This window comes from Henckelia pumila, chromosome 2 (genome assembly GCF_033568475.1).
Source record: "Henckelia pumila isolate YLH828 chromosome 2, ASM3356847v2, whole genome shotgun sequence".
In the NCBI taxonomy this organism is placed as follows: domain Eukaryota; kingdom Viridiplantae; phylum Streptophyta; class Magnoliopsida; order Lamiales; family Gesneriaceae; genus Henckelia; species Henckelia pumila.
The window spans coordinates 149,716,632-149,738,117 of NC_133121.1; the positions used below are offsets into that span (position 1 = coordinate 149,716,632).

Here is a 21,486-nt window from a genome sequence, read left to right on the forward strand (position 1 = left end):
CATCTTATAATTGTTTAAAAACTGATCTCTGTTATTTTGCCAAATGTTGGTTGTTTTAAAGAGTTTCCCTGTAAAAACGAATTTTCGAATGTAACACGCAAGAGTCAAGACAACTTGGAGGTATAATTTTTTTATACGCGTATTTTGATTTGGAGACACGACTTGATAAATAACAGGTTAATTCAAGATCAAAATTAAAAATTTTGAAGGAGGCAAAATCATGTTTTTGTGAAATAAACTTATGATGTGTTTGGATGGAAGAATTTGAGTTGAAGAGAGATCTGAAAAATTGATTTTAAAGTACACAATTTTAAGGTTAGGATGTCTGTAGATCAAATTTTACCAGTAATCAAATTGATTTGAAATCCGCGGCTCGATACAATGCTTGGGAATACGTAGTTATGGGTTTAGGATGTCCTTAGATATTTTTTGAATATTTCATATTAAATTTCATGAAAACTATCGAACTTTGACAAGGCAGAATGTCCGTTGACTCTGAATGAGTTCCAGTTTGTGACCGTAGCTTGTTGTTGCTGGCCAATCAGATTTCATGGATCATGTCATATCGTTGAACTTTCCAAAAAAGAAACTTCCTATGTTGTCTCTAAATTGGGTTCTATGCAAGTTGCTAGTTATTCACTCTTGTGATTGAAGAGAAGAAGCAGAACATAAGAGATGATGGTTTCTTTCAAGTCTATTCGTATTCGGCAGGCGCTTCATCAGGCACTCAGCCTTGGTTTCTTTTATTCCACTCTTCATCCTCTCCATTACTATTATAGACTCAATGTTACATGCAAATTCTGCTCCGTTTCCTGCATTTTTCGCGTTCTCACTTTAGTTTTTTTTGTATTACAATAGAGTTCCTATATGGGTTTCGGCTGCCTGGAGTTTACATATGCGTACTCACAGTCACAAGCCTCACTCAAATGCATGAAACAGGGAATTTTATGTGTTGCCGTTGTTTAATCTGAGTGAATTACTTTATATATTACATTTTTTTCATATAGCTAAAGGATTAGTAAATAATGTGCTGGTTGAAATGCTTTGTTGATCTCACTTTTGAACAAGTTTGATCCTTTTCATGGCTGCAAGATTATGGAGATGGACCGTTGTTTTCGTTTGAGGTTCAATCAACTAGTAGAATTTTGTATGCAGTGGCAAATCATGAGTATAGATTTAAGACATGGTTCTGGGAGCAAGGTACAGGACTTCTAGGCATAAAGATATTATGGAGAGTAGATATCATAGCAGATAATCAGAGAATTATGATAGGCAACTGAATTGAATTGAACCAAACTCGGAAAATCATGCCTACAAAGCAGTTAGGAGAAAGAAAGTGTACGTAATCTGGTAGTCAGGGCAACTGGAACATAAAAAAAAACCATCAGACAAGTTTTCCTTGTTTCCTTGCATGATTTCGAGATCTATGAATCCAATCTGCGTCGAACTTTTCGTGGGGGTTGGAGAGGGGAGGATCTCAGAGCTAGATTCATGTTTCACATGGTTTATAGAGATACTGTTTTTCAAGCATAGCATTCATGCTTGCCTCTTTGCATCTCTATTTGTATAACATGTTGCATACGCTATGTTTGCATCCGGCTTTTTGATAAAGAAATTAAACGCAGCACTAGCATATTTCATCTCTTTACCCCCTGGTGCAATGGTTTACAATATTCAATGCAGTTTTGTTGCCCATCTGGCTGAATATTTTTGCTTGTTTGTGATTCAGGCATAATTGTTACATCTGCACTGATGATATGGAAAGGGCTGATGTGCATTACTGGGACTGAATCCCCCGTTGTCGTCGTTCTCACTGGAAGCATGGAACCAGGCTTTGGAAGGGTTAGCTTTAGTTACATATCGTTTTAGTTTACGAGAATCTTCATGACCTCTCCTCTAGGCAATGCGTCGTGGATGCTGGTCTTCATGATCAAACCACGCAAATTCTATATCTCCTTGGGTGCTTAAATCTTAATCACTATATTTGTGATACTTTATTTGAAAAAAAAAAATCAATCTTAGGAACTAAATAATTGTGCGTCCGATGTTCATTTCACGTTCATTTAACGAGGAAGTTGCACAGAGTAAACTGAAATGACTAAGCCTAAGATAGTTGGCTTAAATTTGGAATATCCTAAATATAAAGAAAATGAAGACACTCATTTCAGAATTTGATAAGAATAAGGCACATTTCGAAACGACTTATATGGAGAACCATGTCCTTATATCTATTAAGAACAAACAAACTTGACTGAGTTGATTCATCATAAGATGTGCTTTAGATAGGTTTGTAGTTTCTGGGATGTCTTCTAACCAAAGTATTTTCGCAATTTAACTGTAATATCCTGAGTTCCCATTCTTTGCACCATATGTTAGAAAATGTCATGCTTTTGGATTTTAAATGTCATTTACTTCTGAATTTCCCCATCTAGGAGTTGCAACACTCTATATTTGCCTTCATAATTACTATTTTGTTATACTGGGTGTTTGAATTATGCACAAGTGTACTTACAAATTTCATTGACAGGGAGACATTCTCTTCCTACAAATGACAAAAGATCCCATCCGAGTAGGAGAAATTGTTGTGTATAACATTAACGTAAGAGGATTCAATTTCCTATCTTCATACAATTGAAAAACACACGTAGCGCCATATTTTTTGCTGCATCTGGATTCAATTTCTATGCGGCGGTATCTTTTTATGGTTTATCTTTTATCATTTTCAGGGACGTGAAATTCCAATCGTCCATCGTGTCATTAAGGTAAACGTCCTTACATGATGTTTTGGGAAGAATATCCACGATACAACAAATTTATTCTTGCAAAATTTGCTGATATCAACCGTCTACTGTTTCGTATTTGTAAATGAGCTGAACTAGAGCTGACTTCCTAGCTTTGATTTGGCAATTTATTGATAATGTGCTGGTTCTCTTCAATTTGCATGATAGATTCATGAGCGACGAGACACGGGAGAAGTTGATATTCTGACAAAAGGTACAAAACTTCATAATAAGCCGCATGACGCTAAAGAGTGGACATTTCAAGGCGTTGAGATGGAAACATCTAAAATTTTATCACATCTTTCAATATTTGTTTCTTGCTTTTATTATTATTATTTATTCCTTTTTCTGTAAGGGGATAACAACCTTGGAGATGACATCTCTCTTTACAACGGCGAGCTCTGGCTGCAGTGGCACCATATTATGGGAAGAGCTGTGGGGTACTATTATAACAACAACTCCGTAAACGTTATAATGGAACACTTTAATCTTATAATCTTTCACAACACAACGAAAGCTAACTCCTTTCTTTGATTTCGTTGCAGTTTCTTGCCTTATGTTGGCTATGTTACAATCATTTTGACAGATAAACCTATTATAAAGGTTGGCAAATCCTATACTTCAATCATTTTTTCATGTATCTCTTGGAGAACAATTTTATGCAAGTTTCGCAGTAGCATTCAATGGCTTAACTATTTTGGTTCCATTTACTTCGTGTATAGAGCAAGTTATATTTTATAGGTGTCATAAAAGCAACACAAATTCTGGGAATAACCAAAGTTCCGAATTCAATATAGGATGCTTCTGCATTTTTTTCATTCGCTTCCACAAATTAAGGTGTTACTTTATGGGATTTTGGTCTATTCCGTCGTTAGAGAATTGTATCGATCATGATTCTGGCGTCAATATTTGATTCATACCTATGCTCGTACGTACACAGCTGAAAGAAGAGAGCATGTGCTAACAAAATCCCTTTTTTTTTTTGGCCTTTTGCAGTATGTTCTTATTGGGGTACTAGGATTTCTTGTGATTATATCAAAAGACTGAAACTCTTGAATTCAGTTGAATTGAAAGGATCCATTTCTCTCTTGTCCGAACATGCAATTGCTGCTGCTCTTTCCTTTGTAACTTTCGAAGAATTTGTTGTACTTTGTATTGGTTATCAAGATTCTATAGTTAATGCATGTTTATTTTCATCTCATTCTTTGTTTTTACATACATACTAGTATTTCACCCGTACGATGCACGGATTATATCTTGTATATAATATAAATAAATTGGATCAAATGAAAATATTGACTATAAAATTAAAATGTAAATAAATTTAATTTTACAATGAGTAATAAGAATAATAATGTTAAAAAGGTACTTTTTAAAACGGAAAAAATAGTGAGAATGAACATTTGAACGAATAATCGAAATATGAATTATATATCATATAATTGTAAAACAAACAAATTATCTTATAAATTTTGAAAAATTTCCTTAAATACAACATTTGTTGTTGAATTTTTCTGGTTGGTCTTACCATCACATTATCAAGATTTTGAGACCCTTAGGATTGATAACTCTAGATACAGCGACATACAACTGACTATGACTAAACACGGGATTCCTGAAAAAAAAGTCATACATGAGACAATGATTGATCATTACTTTTTTAATTGTCACTGCATATAATACGATCAAATGATATTATCTTCTTTGAAATTTAAAAGGAAGTCTTGGATCAGAAGAGGTTAAAGACATTCTTGGAATAAGCACTTTGTGACCCGCATTAATTCCAATCAGAGTATGTCCTTCCAAAACATGGTTTTCGAGTCTCGTCACTATCAATCTAGTGTCGTTGCATAAACCGAGAGAATGATCTATGTTCCGCAGCAACATAACCGGAGTTCCAAGTTTCAAGTTAAACTCGTGATTTGGTACTCCAAAACATCTTATTCCATTTAAATATTCAGGGGTATGGACATCATGCAATAAGTCAACGTTTTTTATCAGAGTGACATGCCATATCAGAATTTAAATACAATCTTTCCTTAGAATGATTCAGATATATCATGTATTCATTTATGGATTGAACGACATCAAGAGTCGGTGCCAAAATAGCTCTGTGCTGAAAATATGCAGTATCACTGATAGAAATGTCTGATGACGGATATATACTCTCGACTATCGATGCAATAGGATCATTACAATCTTTCAGCAAAAGTTCATCTGAAACATCGATTGTCGCATGACCATTATTTGGTTCTCCAATATTTCCATCTCCTATATTAGCAATCCAATCAAAAAAATGCTTTGTTTTATTAAATTCTTCATCAGAACCTAAATTTTGTAGTTGCATGTTTTTTTTTCAATCTCAAAACCGTACAATGTCTCCAGATATAAGAAGAATTGATGGTCGCCAGAACAATATCTTGCCTACTGCCATTTGGAATAACAGACAATATTTAACAAAAATCGCCACCGAAAACAACGGTTTTACCCCCAAATGGCAAATGAAGGCTCGAAAGATTGACAATTCTCATGATATCTTTCATGCTTTTATCTAAAGCTTCAAAACATAACTTATGCATCATTGGAGCTTCATCCCAAATGATAAGCTTAGATTTTTCAATAAGCTCAGCAAGAGGACTTTCTTGTTTGATATATATTGCATGTTGAATCTTCATTAGGATTAAATGGAATCGCAAAGCGTGAATGAGTTGTTCTTTCACCAAGCGGTAGAAGAGATGCAATATCACTGGACGCCACATTCAACACAATCTCTCCCTTCGATCCCAAGAATGCAGATAGAGTCTTTCAGAAAAATGTTTTTCCAGTACCTCCATATCCATATACAAAAAAAACCCCTCTCTTATTTGAATTAACTGCATTCATCACCGTAGTACATATTTACTTCATCAACATTTTTTCCAAACTCTCATCTTCTGAGCTCCGATAGAATGATGTCGTCACACGATCGTATTCTTTATATATATATTTGAACAAATATTTGATAGCCCAAGATTGGTTGTACCATATTTTATGGTTGCATGTATGCGTGTTCCTGAAAGCGAGAAAAATCATAACAAATCGAAGTTAAATTGATGATAAATTTAAATCACAAAAGGTTTGCGATAAAAAAACATAACAAATTGAATTAAAATAGAAGATGAATATAAATCACAAAAAGTTTGCGTACCTCAACATCTTGGAATATACATTCTATTGTCGGATATTCCTTACTTTTATATGGAGGTAAATCGTAACAACATATTAATCATAATTTCAGTGCCCAATATCAATCTGAAAGATTTATTTGACGAATAACTTTGAACAAAGATGTCATTTGGTGCGTATCGAGTAGAGACTATGTTGTGATTATTTGATTGAAGTTGAAATTATAATTATATTTAAACAATAATTGTGCTCAATTCAATATTGAAAATGTTCTATATTTTTGTTAATTTTTAGATTTTGTTATATTTAAAAATGAGTCGAGAAGTTAGTAGTAATTTTGTATAGTTTTAATTACGGTAGTGATTTTGTATGCTTTTAATTACGGAATTATATATAGTGATTTTATATAGATTTAATTACGGTTGTGATTTTGTATGGCTTTTTATACGAAATTAAATATTGAAAATATTATGTAATTTTTAATTACATAATGTTGTGATTAAGTTTGGAATTTGAATTGTTTGTAAAGATTCCTCCCCCATCAAAATATGCCAAATATAAAATAATTGATTTAATAATTTGTAAAAGTATGATTTTTTTAGATCAATATTTTTTCCGGTTTTGTTCTGAAAATTTCCATTTTATGAATCTTAGGTTGGATTTTATGTTAAACGTTTATTTATGATTTTTTAATTTTTTTGAAAGTAAATATTCTAAAATAAACGCTTCAATAGGGGAATAATGTAAATAATGCTATGTAATTTTAATTGGATATACATACATATATATATATATATATATAGATGCAAATATTATGGAATGTTTAGTTATATGAATATTGTAATTTAATTCCGTAACCAAGGAAATGTTTTATATTTTTGTTAAAACTCAGTTATTCTATATTTTTGTTAATTTTTATATTTTGTTGTATTTAAGAATGAGCCAAGAAGTTATTAGTGATTTTGTATAGTTTTAATCAGTGTTCTAAAAGGCGCCGCCTAGACCCGTCTAGGCTTCGTCTAGGCGCTAGGTTGTTCCCCACTGTCTCGCTTTCTTGCTAGGCTATGTCACTAGGCGTTTCTCGTCTAATCTCCCGCTAAAAATAAAAAAATAAAAGAGAAACACGAAGCGAGAAACAAACACAGAAAGAAAGAATAAGAGTAGAAAAGAATATCAAGAAAAAAAATTAAACTCAGATTACATATGAAGACTTGATATCTATTAATATTTATGTTCTTGTTGTTGTTGTTGTTGTTGTTGTTGTTCTTATTATTATTATTATTAAAATTTTATAAGAGTTTCGTACAAAAATTGAAAAAATATAAGATATAAAAATTATATTTTATAGTAAAACTCATTAATATTCCAAGTTATTTATTATTTAGGTTTTTTAAAAAAAACCACCTAGGCTGCTAGGCGCTAGCCGCTAGGCGGTGGGTCACCGCCCGCCTACCGCCTAGCGCTTTCTAGAACATTGATTTTAATTACTGTAGTGATTTTGTATTCTTTTAATTACGAAATTATAGATAGTGATTTTTTATAGTTTTAATTACGGTTGTGATTTTGTATGATTTTTTATACGGAATTAAAAATGCAAATATTATGTAATTTTTAATTACATATGCCAAATATAAAATAACTGATTTAATAATTTGTAAAAGTATGATTTTCTAAAACTATCTTTTTTTTCCGTTTTTGATTCAAAAATTTCCATTTTCGAATCTTAGGTTGGATTTTATTTTAAATTTTTATTTTGAAAGAAAATATTATCAAAGGAATGCTGAAATCAGGGAATAACGTAAATAATTTTTTGTAATTTTAATTGGATGTATATATATATATATAAATAGATGCAAATATTATGGAATATTTAATTATATGAATATTGTGATTTAATTCTGTAATCAAGATCGGAAATGTTTTATATTTTTGTTATTTTTTAAATTTTATAGTATTTAATTAATTACGGACTGAAAAATAATTAGTGATTTTGTATAGTTTTATTTACAAATTATACATATATATATATATATATATATATACACACACACAAAGATTACGGAAATATACATAAAGACTACGAAATTATATATTTTTATATAAATATATGTAAATATTCATACGTAATTAAAAATTGATATATAATTTACGAGATGATGTTTATAATATGATTTTGGCAGGATTTTGTCAAAAATGACAAAAACTCAGTTATATATATATATATATATATATATAGATTAAACATTTTTCTAATCTTTCGAATTTATTTTTAAATAATTCATGATTTTCAAGGAAGTTGCAAAAATTTCGAGTATATGCCAAGAAACATGCAATTGCTATATAGACGTTTTTTTTTTGTATAAAAGGAATGATAAAGAGAAGATTATTCTTGAATGTAGTGCAAATCTCTTGGAGAATTTATGTTTCAAGACACAAAGCTGAAAATATTTTTGAAATTAGAAACTGTAATCTAACATCTATGTGTGGAGATTACAATCTGTGTAATAAAGGACATCCTAGAGTTGATGTTGCCTGGGTTTTCAATCTTGTGATGGAGAGATTGAGGGGAGAACCGTCATATCAACCATGTATGATGTTAAAAGATGAGATTATGGGGTCGAGGTTTGAAAAGGGAAAAAATGGCTATGTATGGCATTCCCTATTAATTTATTTTGATACATGTGCTGTGGTTTTATCAGTGGATCTAAACTCTTAGGTACCGTTTGGTACACTAGATGAAAGGAGAATGAGGCATAAATTTTTACTCATATCATGTTTCTCTTCATTTTTTTTGTTAAACCAATGTCATCTCATGACATATTATGACGTTGTATGTGGGCTAGATTTAAAAAAAAAATCCATCACAACCCATGTGAGTGGATGATGAGCTTGATATTATTTGAATTTTACTACTATACCATTCTATCCACAATCGAATATTTTATCATGCACAAGAAATTACATTTTTTATAAGCTTGTAATTGTGTGCAATTGTCAATGAAAATTAAGAGCTTATATAATAATATACACAATACTCCTGTAAAATTAAAACATACAAACACCATAGTTATTCATCTTTGCATATTGTTTATCTAGATCTCATCATGTTTTTATTATACTTCTTCTCATCCCTCATACATCTCATCCATGATACCAAATGGTATCTTGGTTTTCTTGGATGTCACTCACATAAAGAATAAATACAAGTGAAATATTGTGGTTGTCATTGCAAAGGATGCTAACGATGATTTTTTATATATTAGTATATGCTGTTGTGGATGCTGAAATGATAATAAGGGGATGACTTTATTTCCATCTTAAAGGTAATCTAGTTTCACATCACTATATGATATCAAAAGGTATCTTGGTTTTCTTAGATAACACTCACATAAAGAATAAATATAAGGAAAATATTTTGGTTCTCGTTGTAAAGGATGCTAACAATGATCTTTTTACATTAACATATGCAGTTGTGGATGCTAAAAATGATGATAATTAGGCATGACTTTGTTTTCAACTTAAAGGTGCTCTAGTTTTACATCATTGTATTGTTTTCGATGAGTTTACATTTTTCTCCTATAGGCATCTCGAGATAATTAAGGCGGTTGACTTAATATTTCCATGTAGTCATCATGCATATTGTCTGAGGTATTTGGTAGATAATTTCGCGAAACATGTTTGTATATGTGCACTAGTGTTATATATATATATATATATATATATATAGAAATTTTCAGCTGCCCAACCATGTTTTTCCACTTGGTCCGCGAGTTTTAGTGGTTTTTTTTTGTTTTTTTGCATCACTAAAACCCACTACCGGGTTTTAGTGGTCGCGAACCAAGTGGAAAAACATGATTGGACAGCTGAAAATTCCTCTATATATATATATTGTTATTTGAATGCAAGTCATGCGAAGATACTCACTTCACAACAAAAAACAATATTGGTCATCTATTTTCAAGAAATTTGTGTACGGCCCATCAAGACAAGAGTTTGTAAGACATATTAACAATATCATAATACTGATGTCATTTGCCAGAGACTTCATAGTCAATTCATGTCCAAAAATTTAGACAAATCATGGTTTCAGAGAAGCGTTTGGGTATGATAAATAATAACATGGTTGAGTGTTTGAATAATAATTAGGTTAAAGGTCAATATTCATTGTGCAATATTAAAGGTCACTATTCATTGTTAGAATTTTGATATCATGGACAACCACTATAAACACTTACACAAGCAACAACTGACGTGACAATCACTGATTAGATGTACAAAATATCACATCAGTTTTTGTTCATGTAGATGCCCATGATGGTTGTCCATGATATCAAAACTATTCATTGTTATGAACGTATTGATGCACGCGTTGTGTGTTTCTATAATATTTTTATATTAATTTGATTTATATTCAAATAGGAGTAATCTTATAGTTGCAAAAATTATCTTGGACTAATCTGTAATTTGAACTATCAAAATTTTAAAAAAAAAAAAAGAAAGAAAAGTGAGGGCAATTTAGGCAAAACAAAAGATGATGTTTAAAGAGAAGATTCTTTATATAAAGGGAGAGATAATATTTTCATAAATATAATAAATTATATTTTAGCTTTGTATATATTCTGGTTTATTGGTGAATTGTAATTTTATGAATATAAACTATAATATTATATAACATTGATAAGGAGAAAAACATCATTGTATTATATATTTATAAATTTAATATATATTATTTTTGAATATATGATTTATTAGTTGTTATATATATATATATATATATATATATATATATGTGTGTATGTATGTATGTATGTATGTATATGTTTGTATTAGTTAATATTTGTAATGTTTTTTTATAATGAGTAATATTATTTATTATAATATAAAACTTAAATAAATATAAATTTATGATTATAATTGTACTCAATAAAATAATTTTGAAAAATAAAGTGTGTATTTATTTGAATTTAACAATAATACTGGACTTGTCATAGGTGGGGTGGTAAGGAATCATGAGGGCCAACCGATTCTCGCTTTTGGTCGGAGAACTCAGAAGCCTTTTTTTTGTGATGTATGTAGAACTCGAAGCGATCCATGCTGGTTTACTCGTAGCTTTGAAGAATAATTTACAGATTCATGTTATCTCTTCGGATTTTTTCTTGGCGATGCAAGCAGTCACTAATCCAGATGAGAATTGGAGTTATGCTAGTGCGCTAGTTGGAGATATCAACCGTTTATTTGGACCAGCTGCTACTAACTCTATTACACATGTTCGCCGATCAACTAATGATGTAGCTCATGCTCTTGTAATTTTTGCTATTTCTTCCCCCTCCCCATTTGTTTGGGTACGAGACATTTTTTTTTTGTTGTTGATAAATCTTGTAATTAAAGACCTCTTTTGACCTCTTTTAAGATTACAAGTTTTATTTGTCAAAAACAATAATATTGAACTTAAAAATAATTTAAGTAAAGGGTAAAATCAACTTTATAACCAATCATGTACCAATTGAATAATTTTTAATAATTCATGCATCAATTTGATATTTGATCAATAGTTCATGTACCAAAATGAATTTCATTTATAAAAAACCATAACATTGTTTTTAATGTTTCGATTGTTTCCTTTTCTTATGGATTTTTATCCGTTTCCATTATTGCTATAAAAAATAATATTTTATATGAATGTCAGAATATTGTCTCATAAAATTAACCTTCATTAGTTTACTTTTAATTGGTCATAAATCAAAGATCCTATTGATTTTTATTTTTTTTTTTCCTTTTTGAAGCGAAATCCTACTGGTTTATTATTATTGCGAAATAAAATAAAATGCCACGTTGGCGTCAAGTTGAAATGACAGGTTTTGGACAGTGACCAATCAGATTTCATGGATGCTGTCATCGTTGAACATGATGTTTCCTCGTTCGAATTTTGCCAAATTTCTTGACAAAAAACTTGGCGAAAATTTGAACTGAAGAAATGGGGTGGATTCAAGAAACGGTGGTTTCGGTCAAATCTATTCAAATTCGACAGGCCCTTCATCAGGCACTCAGCCTTGGTTTCTTTCATTCCGACTCTTTTTATCTTCCTCACTTTTAGTTTCATTACCACATGCGATTCTGCTATTTTTGCTGCCTTGTTTGTTTTAGAATTTTAGTTTTATGGGTTTTTTTTTCCTGCATTAAGTTTATGCACACTCGCACTCAAATGCACGAAATGGGAACTGTTGGGGTAGAGACCAGAGGGTGTTGTGTTGGGATTTGGTAAAGGGATTAATCAACTGATAATTTGGGGAAAAAAGTGAAATCTTTTATTTGGTTGCGCGATTGGTTTATATTGCGCTTTTTTCTTAATTTCTTGTTTCACTTTTTTACAAGTTTGATTTTTTTTTAAAAAAATTGAATTGTGTTTGTAACTGATAATTTTTTTTCCTTGTATGCGCTTCTTTGGAATTCAGCTTTGATAGTTGCCTCGGCACTGATAATATGGAAAGGGCTGATGTGTATTACTGGGAGTGAATCCCCAGTTGTCGTTGTTCTTTCTGAAAGCATGGAACCGGGCTTTGCAAGGGTGAGTTCGTGAACCCTGCATCGAATTACACTCTTTTCACTCAGCTTCATCAGCTTAGGAGCTAAAACAGTGGCGTTCCATGTACATTTCGAATTCAAGAGTAGGCACAACTAAACTGTAATGTGAATCGAGCCTGCCTGCTGGAGCTTAAGATTGTCTGGGCTCAAACTTTCTTAAAAACTCAAACTTGAGCTCATTTTTAGCCATTCATGCGCCTGGTAGCTTAAAATTTGAGCTATTGAGCTTACTCGTAATATTTGCTAAAGAATATTTTCATGAAAATAATTTTGAGCCCATCTCATTATCGTGTGAAGTCCAAATTAAGTAGCTTCATGTTCGTATTAGGAATTCAAAATCTAAACCCACTAATTTAATAATTTGTTATATAACTCCCTCCTCAAATTCAATTTAAATGAGTGTAAATGAGTTGACCATGAGTTCGTGGTTTGTGTCAAGATGCAAGGGCTGAGGCTCACCAAGCATTTATCTTAGGCATATGCCTTGTGGGCTTTTAAAAACAAAGTGGTGTACATTCATGACAGCTTGATTTGAGAACCTTATCCATAGGTTGTTAAAACTTAAAACTTTGGAATTTAAATGTCCTTCAGGCTAGTGTTTTCCAGATCTACGAGTCACAACTCATGTTCTTTTGATTTATCTTTAATTTCTATGTTATTTGTTGACACCATATGTGCCTTTAGAAGCTCAGGCTTTCTTCATTTCATATAAATAAGGCAGACTTGTCAATCAACAGGGAGACATTTTGTTCCTACACATGAGTAAAGATCCCATTCGAGCTGGCGAAATTGTTGTATACAATATTGATGTAAGAGCTATTCCTTGTATCATTCTCAGTACAGTTTCCTATCTTCCCTACAATGAAAAATACATGCAGTGTCACCTATCATATTTCTTCTTGATCTGAATTTGACTGCTTTTGCAATGTAATAATTTCATTATCTATCTTATATCATTTTCAGGGTCGTGAGATTCCAATTGTCCATCGTGTTATTAAGGTAATTCTAATCACATGAATTATTGGCTACATCCATAAGGAAAAAACCTTTTATGCATAACTTTCTTTCAAATTTGAGTTAATACATGTATCTATCAGCTGTCTTGTTGTCTCCAAGGGAATAGCCGAATGGATTAGTATGATATCTCTGAACTGATCTTGAGATAACTTGCACTTTAGAAAAATTGTAAATAAACTTGGGTTCATGCATTTACCCTGATAATTTACTGGTTTTTCATGTTACCTGATAGGTTCATGAACGACGTGACACGGGAAGCGTTGATATCCTCACCAAAGGTACCACATCATCATAACAAGCTTAGAGATATTAAGAGTTGTGTGGACCTTTTCAAGAATTGAGATCTTTCTATCTTTATATGTCGTTTATGTTGATTTTCTCTCAGGGGATAATAACGACGAAGATGACATATCTTTTTATAATGGTGAGCGCTGGCTACAGAGGCACCACATCATGGGAAGAGCTGTGGGGTAAAATCTCAACTTACATTTAGCATTCATAGTTCGTATACTTCGAGCAAACTTCAATTATGGGAAACAAGAACACTCCAAATCTTTGAAATTTGAATGGAGGACTGTGATTTGATTTTTGCACCGATATCTGTTCCAATCAATTTAGCCGATTATTCTATGTGGATATATCTGTGACTCACACCATGCTGTGATGCTCTGGATTATGTACAATTTGAAGGATTTGAGCTTCACTGTCTTCATTAGTTACAAGGACAAACACTCAATCCTATAATATCAAAACCAAAGCCACATGTTCCATTGCCACGAGCTGCACTATTCTGTTGGGCTATTCATGTGATACAGTGATCGAGACATGATATTTGGGTTGCTATACGATTTAGAAATTTTGAATTTCACTATAACCATTATTCATCCACTTTCACTTTTGCATAGGTTCTACACATCTTCTGAAACGAATCGTAGAAATGCCATATGAATTAGGAAGAATGCTAACTCCTCTCTTTGATGTCGTTTGCAGCTTCCTACCTTATGTTGGTTATGTTACAATTTTCATGACAGAAAAACCAATAATAAAGGTCAGCAAATCCCACATTTCAATCGTTCTGTTGTGTCGGTAAAACATTATTTATTCCTCTTGCTAAAAAGAAGAGTCTACATTAACACAATTGTTTTTTGTTTTTTGGCAGTATATTGTTATTGGTGTACTAGGATTTCTTGTCATTACATCAAAAGACTGAAACGTTTGAAGTGCAATTGAAGGGATTAGTGCATTTCTTGAAGTTCTGAAAATGGCAACTTGCTGCTGATTTTCCCTTTGTAACTTTAGAAGACCTTCAGCAAAGAATGGCAAATTTGTTGTACTTTGTTCTGCTCAACAACATTCTTTGAGTAAAATGTATTTTCTAATGGATTGATGACAAATGAATTAAGCTACATTTCTAAACACTTGTATAAAACGCACGTGCCAAATTTAGTTTTGGAAAATTTTGTGTACTTGATTGTTTTTGTTTGTTTAGAAAGAAAATGTTTTGATTGTATATTGAAATTCTTTGTAAAATAATATAATATAAATTTTTAAATGAAATAATATTTTGATTTTTTTTTTTGGGAGAAATAATGTGATTTTATGGATGAAATTAAACGAATTGTCTAAACTCTAAAGTTAGATCAGATGCAACGATCCTAGTATCACTGTTAAATTACAAATTATCATTTTATCATACCACTTCATTGGTAGTATGATTTATTTTACTACAAGAAATTCCCATCCCAAAAACTATAAAAATAAAATTCCATCCCAATTCTTTTTTTTACCTTTTTTTTTTTTTTAAAAGTAAAGTCTTCAAACTGGAGATATTTGGTATACGATCAAGTTGCATAGGACCAATAAAATTCCTACACATGAGTAGCGAAGATATTTTTAATTGTGCAACCTAACGTAGCAGATCACTAACAAACCAAGCGAAATCAAAACCCCAAACTCTAACCTATTCCACGCAAACCCCATGAACGGAAGGCACCTTTCTTCCTCTCCTCACAAACCCCATTTCTGAACTTTGATATTGAAGGCTCTCCATCCACAAATACATCTTCCATTGTTGGCAGACTCAGTTTTGCTACTTCTTCACCGGCCCTTTCACGGAATCTCATTCTCGCCGATCCCCCATTACTTTTTTTTGGATGCTTCGTGTTATAGGTTCATTTGTTGATTCCTCGAATTCTTTTTGATGCTCTTATAGTCAATCCCGCTATTCCTTTGCTGGCCCAATGGTAACTTTTGATTCTTGACGAAACCCCATTGGTTGGTTTGTGGTACCCGCTGTTATAGTTGGTCCTTTTATTGGGATTTCTGCATTTCTTGTGTTTGTGTTGATCCTATATTGTGAGATTTCCAAACTTTTGTGTCGATGTTGATGAATTTATTGATCTTGGCTAGTGGATATGTATAATCGATTGGGTTTTGTTTCAGAACATGCTCTCTCTGCGATTGGTTCGCAGATTCAGCAGTGTACCACATTACACATTCACCTCCCCCAGTGCATTTTCACTTTACAAGACTAGTTCTGTTCGGAGTTGTGGACGAAAACCTGTGGAAGTAGACGAGCCGGCACTTGTTAGGTTAAAAAACGAAAGGGACCCCGAAAAGTTATTTAATTTGTTTAAGGCTAACGCCTGTAATCGTGTTGTTGTTGAGAACAGATTCGCATTTGAGGACACAGTTTGTAGGTTAGCTGGGGCGGGCAGGTTTGATTACATTGAGAATATTCTTGAGCATCAGAAGACTCTGCCACAGGGCCGACGAGAAGGGTTCATTCTTAGGATAATAATGTTGTATGGGGGGGCTGGAATGACTAAACATGCTCTCGATACATTTTATGATATGCATTTATATGGTTGTAAGAGGACTGTGAAATCGTTTAATGCTGCTCTGAGGGTGTTGGCTCAGTCACGTGATTTGGTGGCAGTTGAATCGTTCCTTAGTGATGTTCCGTTTAGATTTGGGATAAAGCTAGATGTTTGCTCTGTTAATATTGTTGTTAAAGCATTCTGTGAAATGGGTATACTGGAGAAGGCTTATTTAGTCCTGGTGGAGATGGGAAATGTAGGGATTACTGCTGACGTGATCACATATACAACACTCATAGCAGCCTTTTATGAAGCTAACCGTCCTGAAATTGCAAATGGATTATGGAATCTTATGTTACGCAAAGGATGTTTTCCTAATGTAGCAACCTTCAATGTCCGGGTTCAGTTCTTGGTGAACAAGGGGCGTGCCTGGGATGCCAACAAGCTTTTGGCATTCATGCGACGCCATAAGATATTTCCTGATGAAGTTACGTATAATTTGGTTATTAAAGGCTTTTTCAATGCAGGATACCTTGAAATGGCGATGAGAGTTTATTCTGCTTTCCACAATGATGGCCACAAGCCAAATCAAAAAATTTATCAAACCATGATCCACTATCTTTGTAAAGCGGGAGAATTTAATGTGGCATACACCATGTGTAAAGACAGTATGCAAAGGAACTGGTATCCTAGTGTGCATACCATAAACAATCTGCTTGAAGGCCTTCGTAAGGATGGAGGATTTGACAAACTTGAAAAGGCTAAATATATTTTAAGTATGGCTCTGAAAAAGGTGCCTTCTTATCCTGCTGCTCAGGTTAAAACCATGAAATCTGTATTATCGAGAGATTAAACAAAAAATTAAGGATTCCACCACTATCCAGAGGAGTTGTTGGGGACACACGCCCGAAAGATCCGAGGCAATGACCAAAATACAGTACTCTTTAAGTGGAACTCTTTTGCTGTTGAAATAAAGCACACGGTAAGACAAAAGCTAGAAAAGGATACAGTGTGGTTCAAGCTTAGCTTTTTGTCAATTTCCCCTCAAAGGTTATGCATGTTTATGTCTGTATATTTATGTTGCATCTTTACTCATGTCAGTAGGTTTAGTAAATTTTAGTACTTTAATAGCACCATTTTCTGCATCCCCATTCTGTGTATTTTCATTTTTTTCTGATAGTTCGGTTGTTATTGTTCTATTCAGCTTTGTGGTGATGAACATCATTGAAGCCCCTCTGTTGGGATTTGGGAATTGAAAATCACTTATTAGTCCATGCATTGAGTTGAATGTGGTCGTACGGGCCGGATCCATCAGCAATTGTGGATGGAAATGGAAGTTTTTTGATAGTATTAAATCTGGAGTTGATTTCATGAAAGACATCCCAAGAGGGTTAGACTGGCTCTCTTTCTTTACCAAATTGTTCTCTCTGCATGGACATTTACGTAGAGTGTGCATGGATAAATACAAACTATATAGCCAAATGCAATTCTGAAAGCATGCATTTTTACGTGCCTGCGACTGTTTCAGTCTATGTGAATATGATATGATTGTCTTTTGCATTTGTTACGCAGGGCTTGAGTTTGCGAAGCTTGGGATTTCAAGATTTTGAAGAATTTCTGAGATGGATATTCATATACATACATACGTTGATGGACAAATTGAAGAAAAATGTTCCGTCTGATTATTATTATTATTTTAATTATTATTGTTTATTATTTACTTTTTTGGGGGGAAATTTTGAAATTTAGTGTTAGGCTCACACGGAAGTAGAAAAGCATACGATGGTAGGGACATGGCCAATTGGCCATGATTTTTGTCAATCTGAAATGGAGATTTGTAAGTGAAGTATCGCATTGGCAAGGAGATCAATCTTTGTGCATTTCAATTACTTTTTATTTCGTTAGGAATATATCTAGATATACATATATGCATATACACCTAATATCGATCACGTGTGAGTTCATTTTATTTATCTCTGACCTTTCAAGGAAGAGTTTTGAGAAAATATTTGAAGAATGGATTTTAAATGATATTATCTTGGATGTGTTTGAAATCCATTATAATTACAACTGAAAATGCTTAACTTGACATATAACGGATTTGAAATTACTAAAAAAAATTTAAAGTTAAAGAGTTGAAATCAATCCATGGACCCAAGCACAACTTGAATTGCATTGGTACAACCATTATCATCGTATAATGACCGAGTACTCCAAACAATTAACCACCACCTTATTATCTCAAGTCATGATCTTGTGAACCAATCAAAAAATTATCTGAGACGTTAACATTCATTTCTTTGCAGTTGACTTGTTCTTCAGTTCATCATCACCAACATATGCTATGATTCATCATGTGGGATTCCGATCCAAAGAAAGATTTTACATAACAAAACATGATGTTACAACAAGGGAAATAATTTGATTCATTGTCACCGTGCAGAGAGTTTTATTCACAAGATGTAACCTATTCCTTTCGCTCATGGAGACTAGGATGTTCCAGATAAAGTTGCAAACCCAGAGGTTCACTGCTCATGGATTTGATTGGAACGATTACCGGTGGTTGCTGCCATTGCTTTGTATCAGTTGGGATCCACATGTCTGCATCTTTGCTAGTGCTAGCCTCAGGAAGCGACCGAAAGTAAGAAGTTATTTCCCATCTGCAATCTGCCAAAACAGAGGCTGAAGTTGTTGGGAATATGAAACCAGCTGTTCGCAAATATACACATTGATCTGACTTCAGTAAGAAGAATTGAGCGAATCCGAAATCCAGGGACAAATTGATTGTGTTAGCTTTCATGATACGTTAATAGGTCTTACCTAAAAGTTCTTTGTACTAAAATTTATTTCATTCCAGAAGTGAACTCTACCACAGTAAACTAAGGTAATTTCGACCAAAACCAGGACCCAAAAAATCAAATTCCAAAATCAACCACATAAAGGCTCTGTAGAACATTCCAACTTAAAACCTTAAGATTTACAAATTCATTACGTGTGTGCTGGTGAGCGCAATAATGAAGGCGTGGTATTGAATGATATTATACACTTCCAGTCATCTTACATGAATGCAGAGCTAAGGTTAAGCACTAGCAATATTTGGCTAAACATCATAGATATGGCCATTAAGACCAAATCTCAATCATATTAAAATCAATCGTTGAAATCACACAATGCAGGGAGGATGCATAAATAGAAAATATTGGCATAACATAATCCAAGAATTGCGACACATATTCTCACTTACTGCGAGGAAGAACCTTTGTCAGAGGTTCCGATACAGGAAGTTTAATCAAGAAGGATCTAAGAGAGAACTCCAGGTCAGCTTGTTCAACCGTTGTGCCATGTGAAAGGTTCACTTTAAGCTTGAAAACAAATCTTTCAATAGGAATGTCATCACTATCATAAAAAATCACCGCAACCCTCTCGACCAATCCCTAATTAAAAAAGGGGATACAGTAAAAGCCAACTTCCAAAAAAAAGCTCACAAGAGTGCACCAAATTAGTGAGATTTAGCCATTTTGTTGTAAAATGAGACACCTTTTCAATAAAGGGCAGGAGACCATTAACAGCAGAATGGATGTATTCGCTAAGCTGAGGGTGTCTGGCTTTATGAACTACCACATTCAGGTATCTCCGCCTCTCAAATGCCCCTAAATGCAACTGTTTTTAGCTTTAAAAGCACCAGAAAGAAGATGAACAAGGGAACTCTTTTTCTATACATTTTAATCTCACCATTTGGATAGACTCCTTTGAGAAAAACAACGGAGGTGATAGCAACCTCCAAGAATTCAACCAAAATCAGAGCAATGTCACCTGTTAATTCATAAAACGATAACATGAAAACGGGTAACTACAAATGATCTCAGATTAAGTTTTGATGGGAAACAAATTAAGAAAACAACCTTGTGGGGTTCTGTTCTCCTTGCGATCCATGAGCAAACTTCCCAAATTCGAAGGTATCTCCTGCTTTCACAGCTGAAGAATCGTGTATGCTTTTTTGTTGTAGTACTTGAGTTACACAAGGAGGGTGTTTAACTTATTAAATTTCTTTGGAAAAAGACATGACCGGCTTTGTGATTGACCCAAGTTCAAATTCCCCTGAGCAGAGCACGAAGTTGCTCGTTATAAATAGCCCCATAGTACTCTTATCAACAACGCAACTTCACACCCCTTCAAAGATAAATCCAAAAAAATACTGTAAGCAACAATCACAGACTCTGATTACAACTAAAAGAACTAGAATCCTCACCATAATTCGAAATTACAGAAGGCCTATACAGAAGTGGGAGAGGGAGGCGTACTCAACAGAGAAGGGACTCCGGCGGCTCTCAGAGATTAACGCGATGAGCTAAGGTGGCGGGATTAAGGTACGAGGCTCGATTATGCGGCAACCATGGCGAAGACTCCGATCAATGGACCCTGTCTGGCCCGACTCATAACCTATTGCTCCTTTTCTCCCTTTTCATTCCCCCCACCCCACTTGTTATTTTCATGTTTCTTTTTTCATTTTTTTTTTTTTTAAATTCTTACCGGTGAAAAAAACCTATTACATGGTAATAATATATATTTATTGAAAAAACCTATTACATGTTTTAGTGATGTAATCAATATAATTTTTGACATTGCAACTAATAAAAATATTTGCAATATTTTCGAACAATATAACACTTGCAGTTTCAATATTTGTATTATTTACGGTCATGATTATTCTATATTCACATTAACAGTTTAGAATAAGATATTATCAATAATTCATGTAAGTTTATAAATATAAGTATTACGTTTATTGTAGTTTTACATTAACACAATATTGATATTGAAACTTATGTAATTATTACAGCTCGATAGAGTTTTTTATTTTTTTTTATTAATTTTGAAAAATTATGACATGTTTCGTACCATGAATTCGTCTTATTTTTTATCTCATGTATGTATGATTTATTATTTATTTGTTAATAAGTGAGATATGTTAATCAAATTATATTAAATATAATTTTGTAATTTTATATGTTATATGTTGATCACTATTGATTTATGGAAAAAAAATTGGTATAGATAATGCATTCTAAACCTTAATTTAAATTATTGCGTCAAATATTTTTTTCATTTTATATTTGAGATTT

General features: G+C 32.9%; 4 protein-coding genes across 8 annotated transcripts; 3 read left to right on the top strand and 1 right to left on the bottom strand.

Moving 5' to 3' along the window:
• The first annotated feature begins 519 nt into the window (after nt 1–519).
• LOC140883455 (uncharacterized) lies at nt 520–3,975 on the top strand. 2 transcript variants are annotated; one of them, XM_073289923.1, is made up of 8 exons: nt 520–736; nt 1,730–1,842; nt 2,528–2,599; nt 2,727–2,762; nt 2,949–2,994; nt 3,136–3,220; nt 3,326–3,383; nt 3,777–3,975. In XM_073289923.1, the coding sequence occupies exons 1-8, from the start codon at nt 676–678 to the stop codon at nt 3,825–3,827; spliced, it is 522 nt and encodes a 173-aa protein (XP_073146024.1). In that variant the 5' UTR covers nt 520–675; the 3' UTR covers nt 3,828–3,975. The 2 variants fall into 2 exon arrangements, with proteins under 2 accessions (XP_073146024.1, XP_073146025.1); XM_073289924.1 differs by having other exon boundaries at nt 520–723.
• A 7,867-nt stretch (nt 3,976–11,842) lies between these two features.
• On the top strand, nt 11,843–15,044 carry LOC140883064 (uncharacterized). Its single transcript, XM_073289371.1, has 8 exons — nt 11,843–11,998; nt 12,398–12,510; nt 13,265–13,336; nt 13,491–13,526; nt 13,777–13,822; nt 13,930–14,014; nt 14,535–14,592; nt 14,704–15,044. The coding sequence occupies exons 1-8, from the start codon at nt 11,920–11,922 to the stop codon at nt 14,752–14,754; spliced, it is 540 nt and encodes a 179-aa protein (XP_073145472.1). The 5' UTR covers nt 11,843–11,919; the 3' UTR covers nt 14,755–15,044.
• A 461-nt stretch (nt 15,045–15,505) lies between these two features.
• On the top strand, nt 15,506–18,296 carry LOC140882804 (pentatricopeptide repeat-containing protein At1g80150, mitochondrial). 2 transcript variants are annotated; one of them, XM_073289009.1, is made up of 3 exons: nt 15,506–17,413; nt 17,568–17,753; nt 17,936–18,296. In XM_073289009.1, the coding sequence occupies exon 1, from the start codon at nt 15,990–15,992 to the stop codon at nt 17,214–17,216; it is 1,227 nt and encodes a 408-aa protein (XP_073145110.1). In that variant the 5' UTR covers nt 15,506–15,989; the 3' UTR covers nt 17,217–17,413; nt 17,568–17,753; nt 17,936–18,296. The 2 variants fall into 2 exon arrangements, with proteins under 2 accessions (XP_073145110.1, XP_073145108.1); XM_073289007.1 differs by having other exon boundaries at nt 15,506–17,345; nt 17,936–18,294.
• Nucleotides 18,297–18,689: 393 nt separating this feature from the next.
• On the bottom strand, nt 18,690–20,847 carry LOC140883628 (DNA polymerase zeta processivity subunit). 3 transcript variants are annotated; one of them, XM_073290175.1, is made up of 6 exons: nt 20,670–20,847; nt 20,266–20,533; nt 20,096–20,176; nt 19,901–20,013; nt 19,608–19,797; nt 18,690–19,030 (listed from the first exon to the last, which is right to left on the bottom strand). In XM_073290175.1, the coding sequence occupies exons 2-6, from the start codon at nt 20,294–20,296 to the stop codon at nt 18,831–18,833; spliced, it is 615 nt and encodes a 204-aa protein (XP_073146276.1). In that variant the 5' UTR covers nt 20,297–20,533; nt 20,670–20,847; the 3' UTR covers nt 18,690–18,830. The 3 variants fall into 3 exon arrangements, with proteins under 3 accessions (XP_073146276.1, XP_073146273.1, XP_073146274.1); XM_073290172.1 differs by having other exon boundaries at nt 20,665–20,847; XM_073290173.1 differs by having other exon boundaries at nt 20,613–20,847.
• Nucleotides 20,848–21,486: the final 639 nt, after the last annotated feature.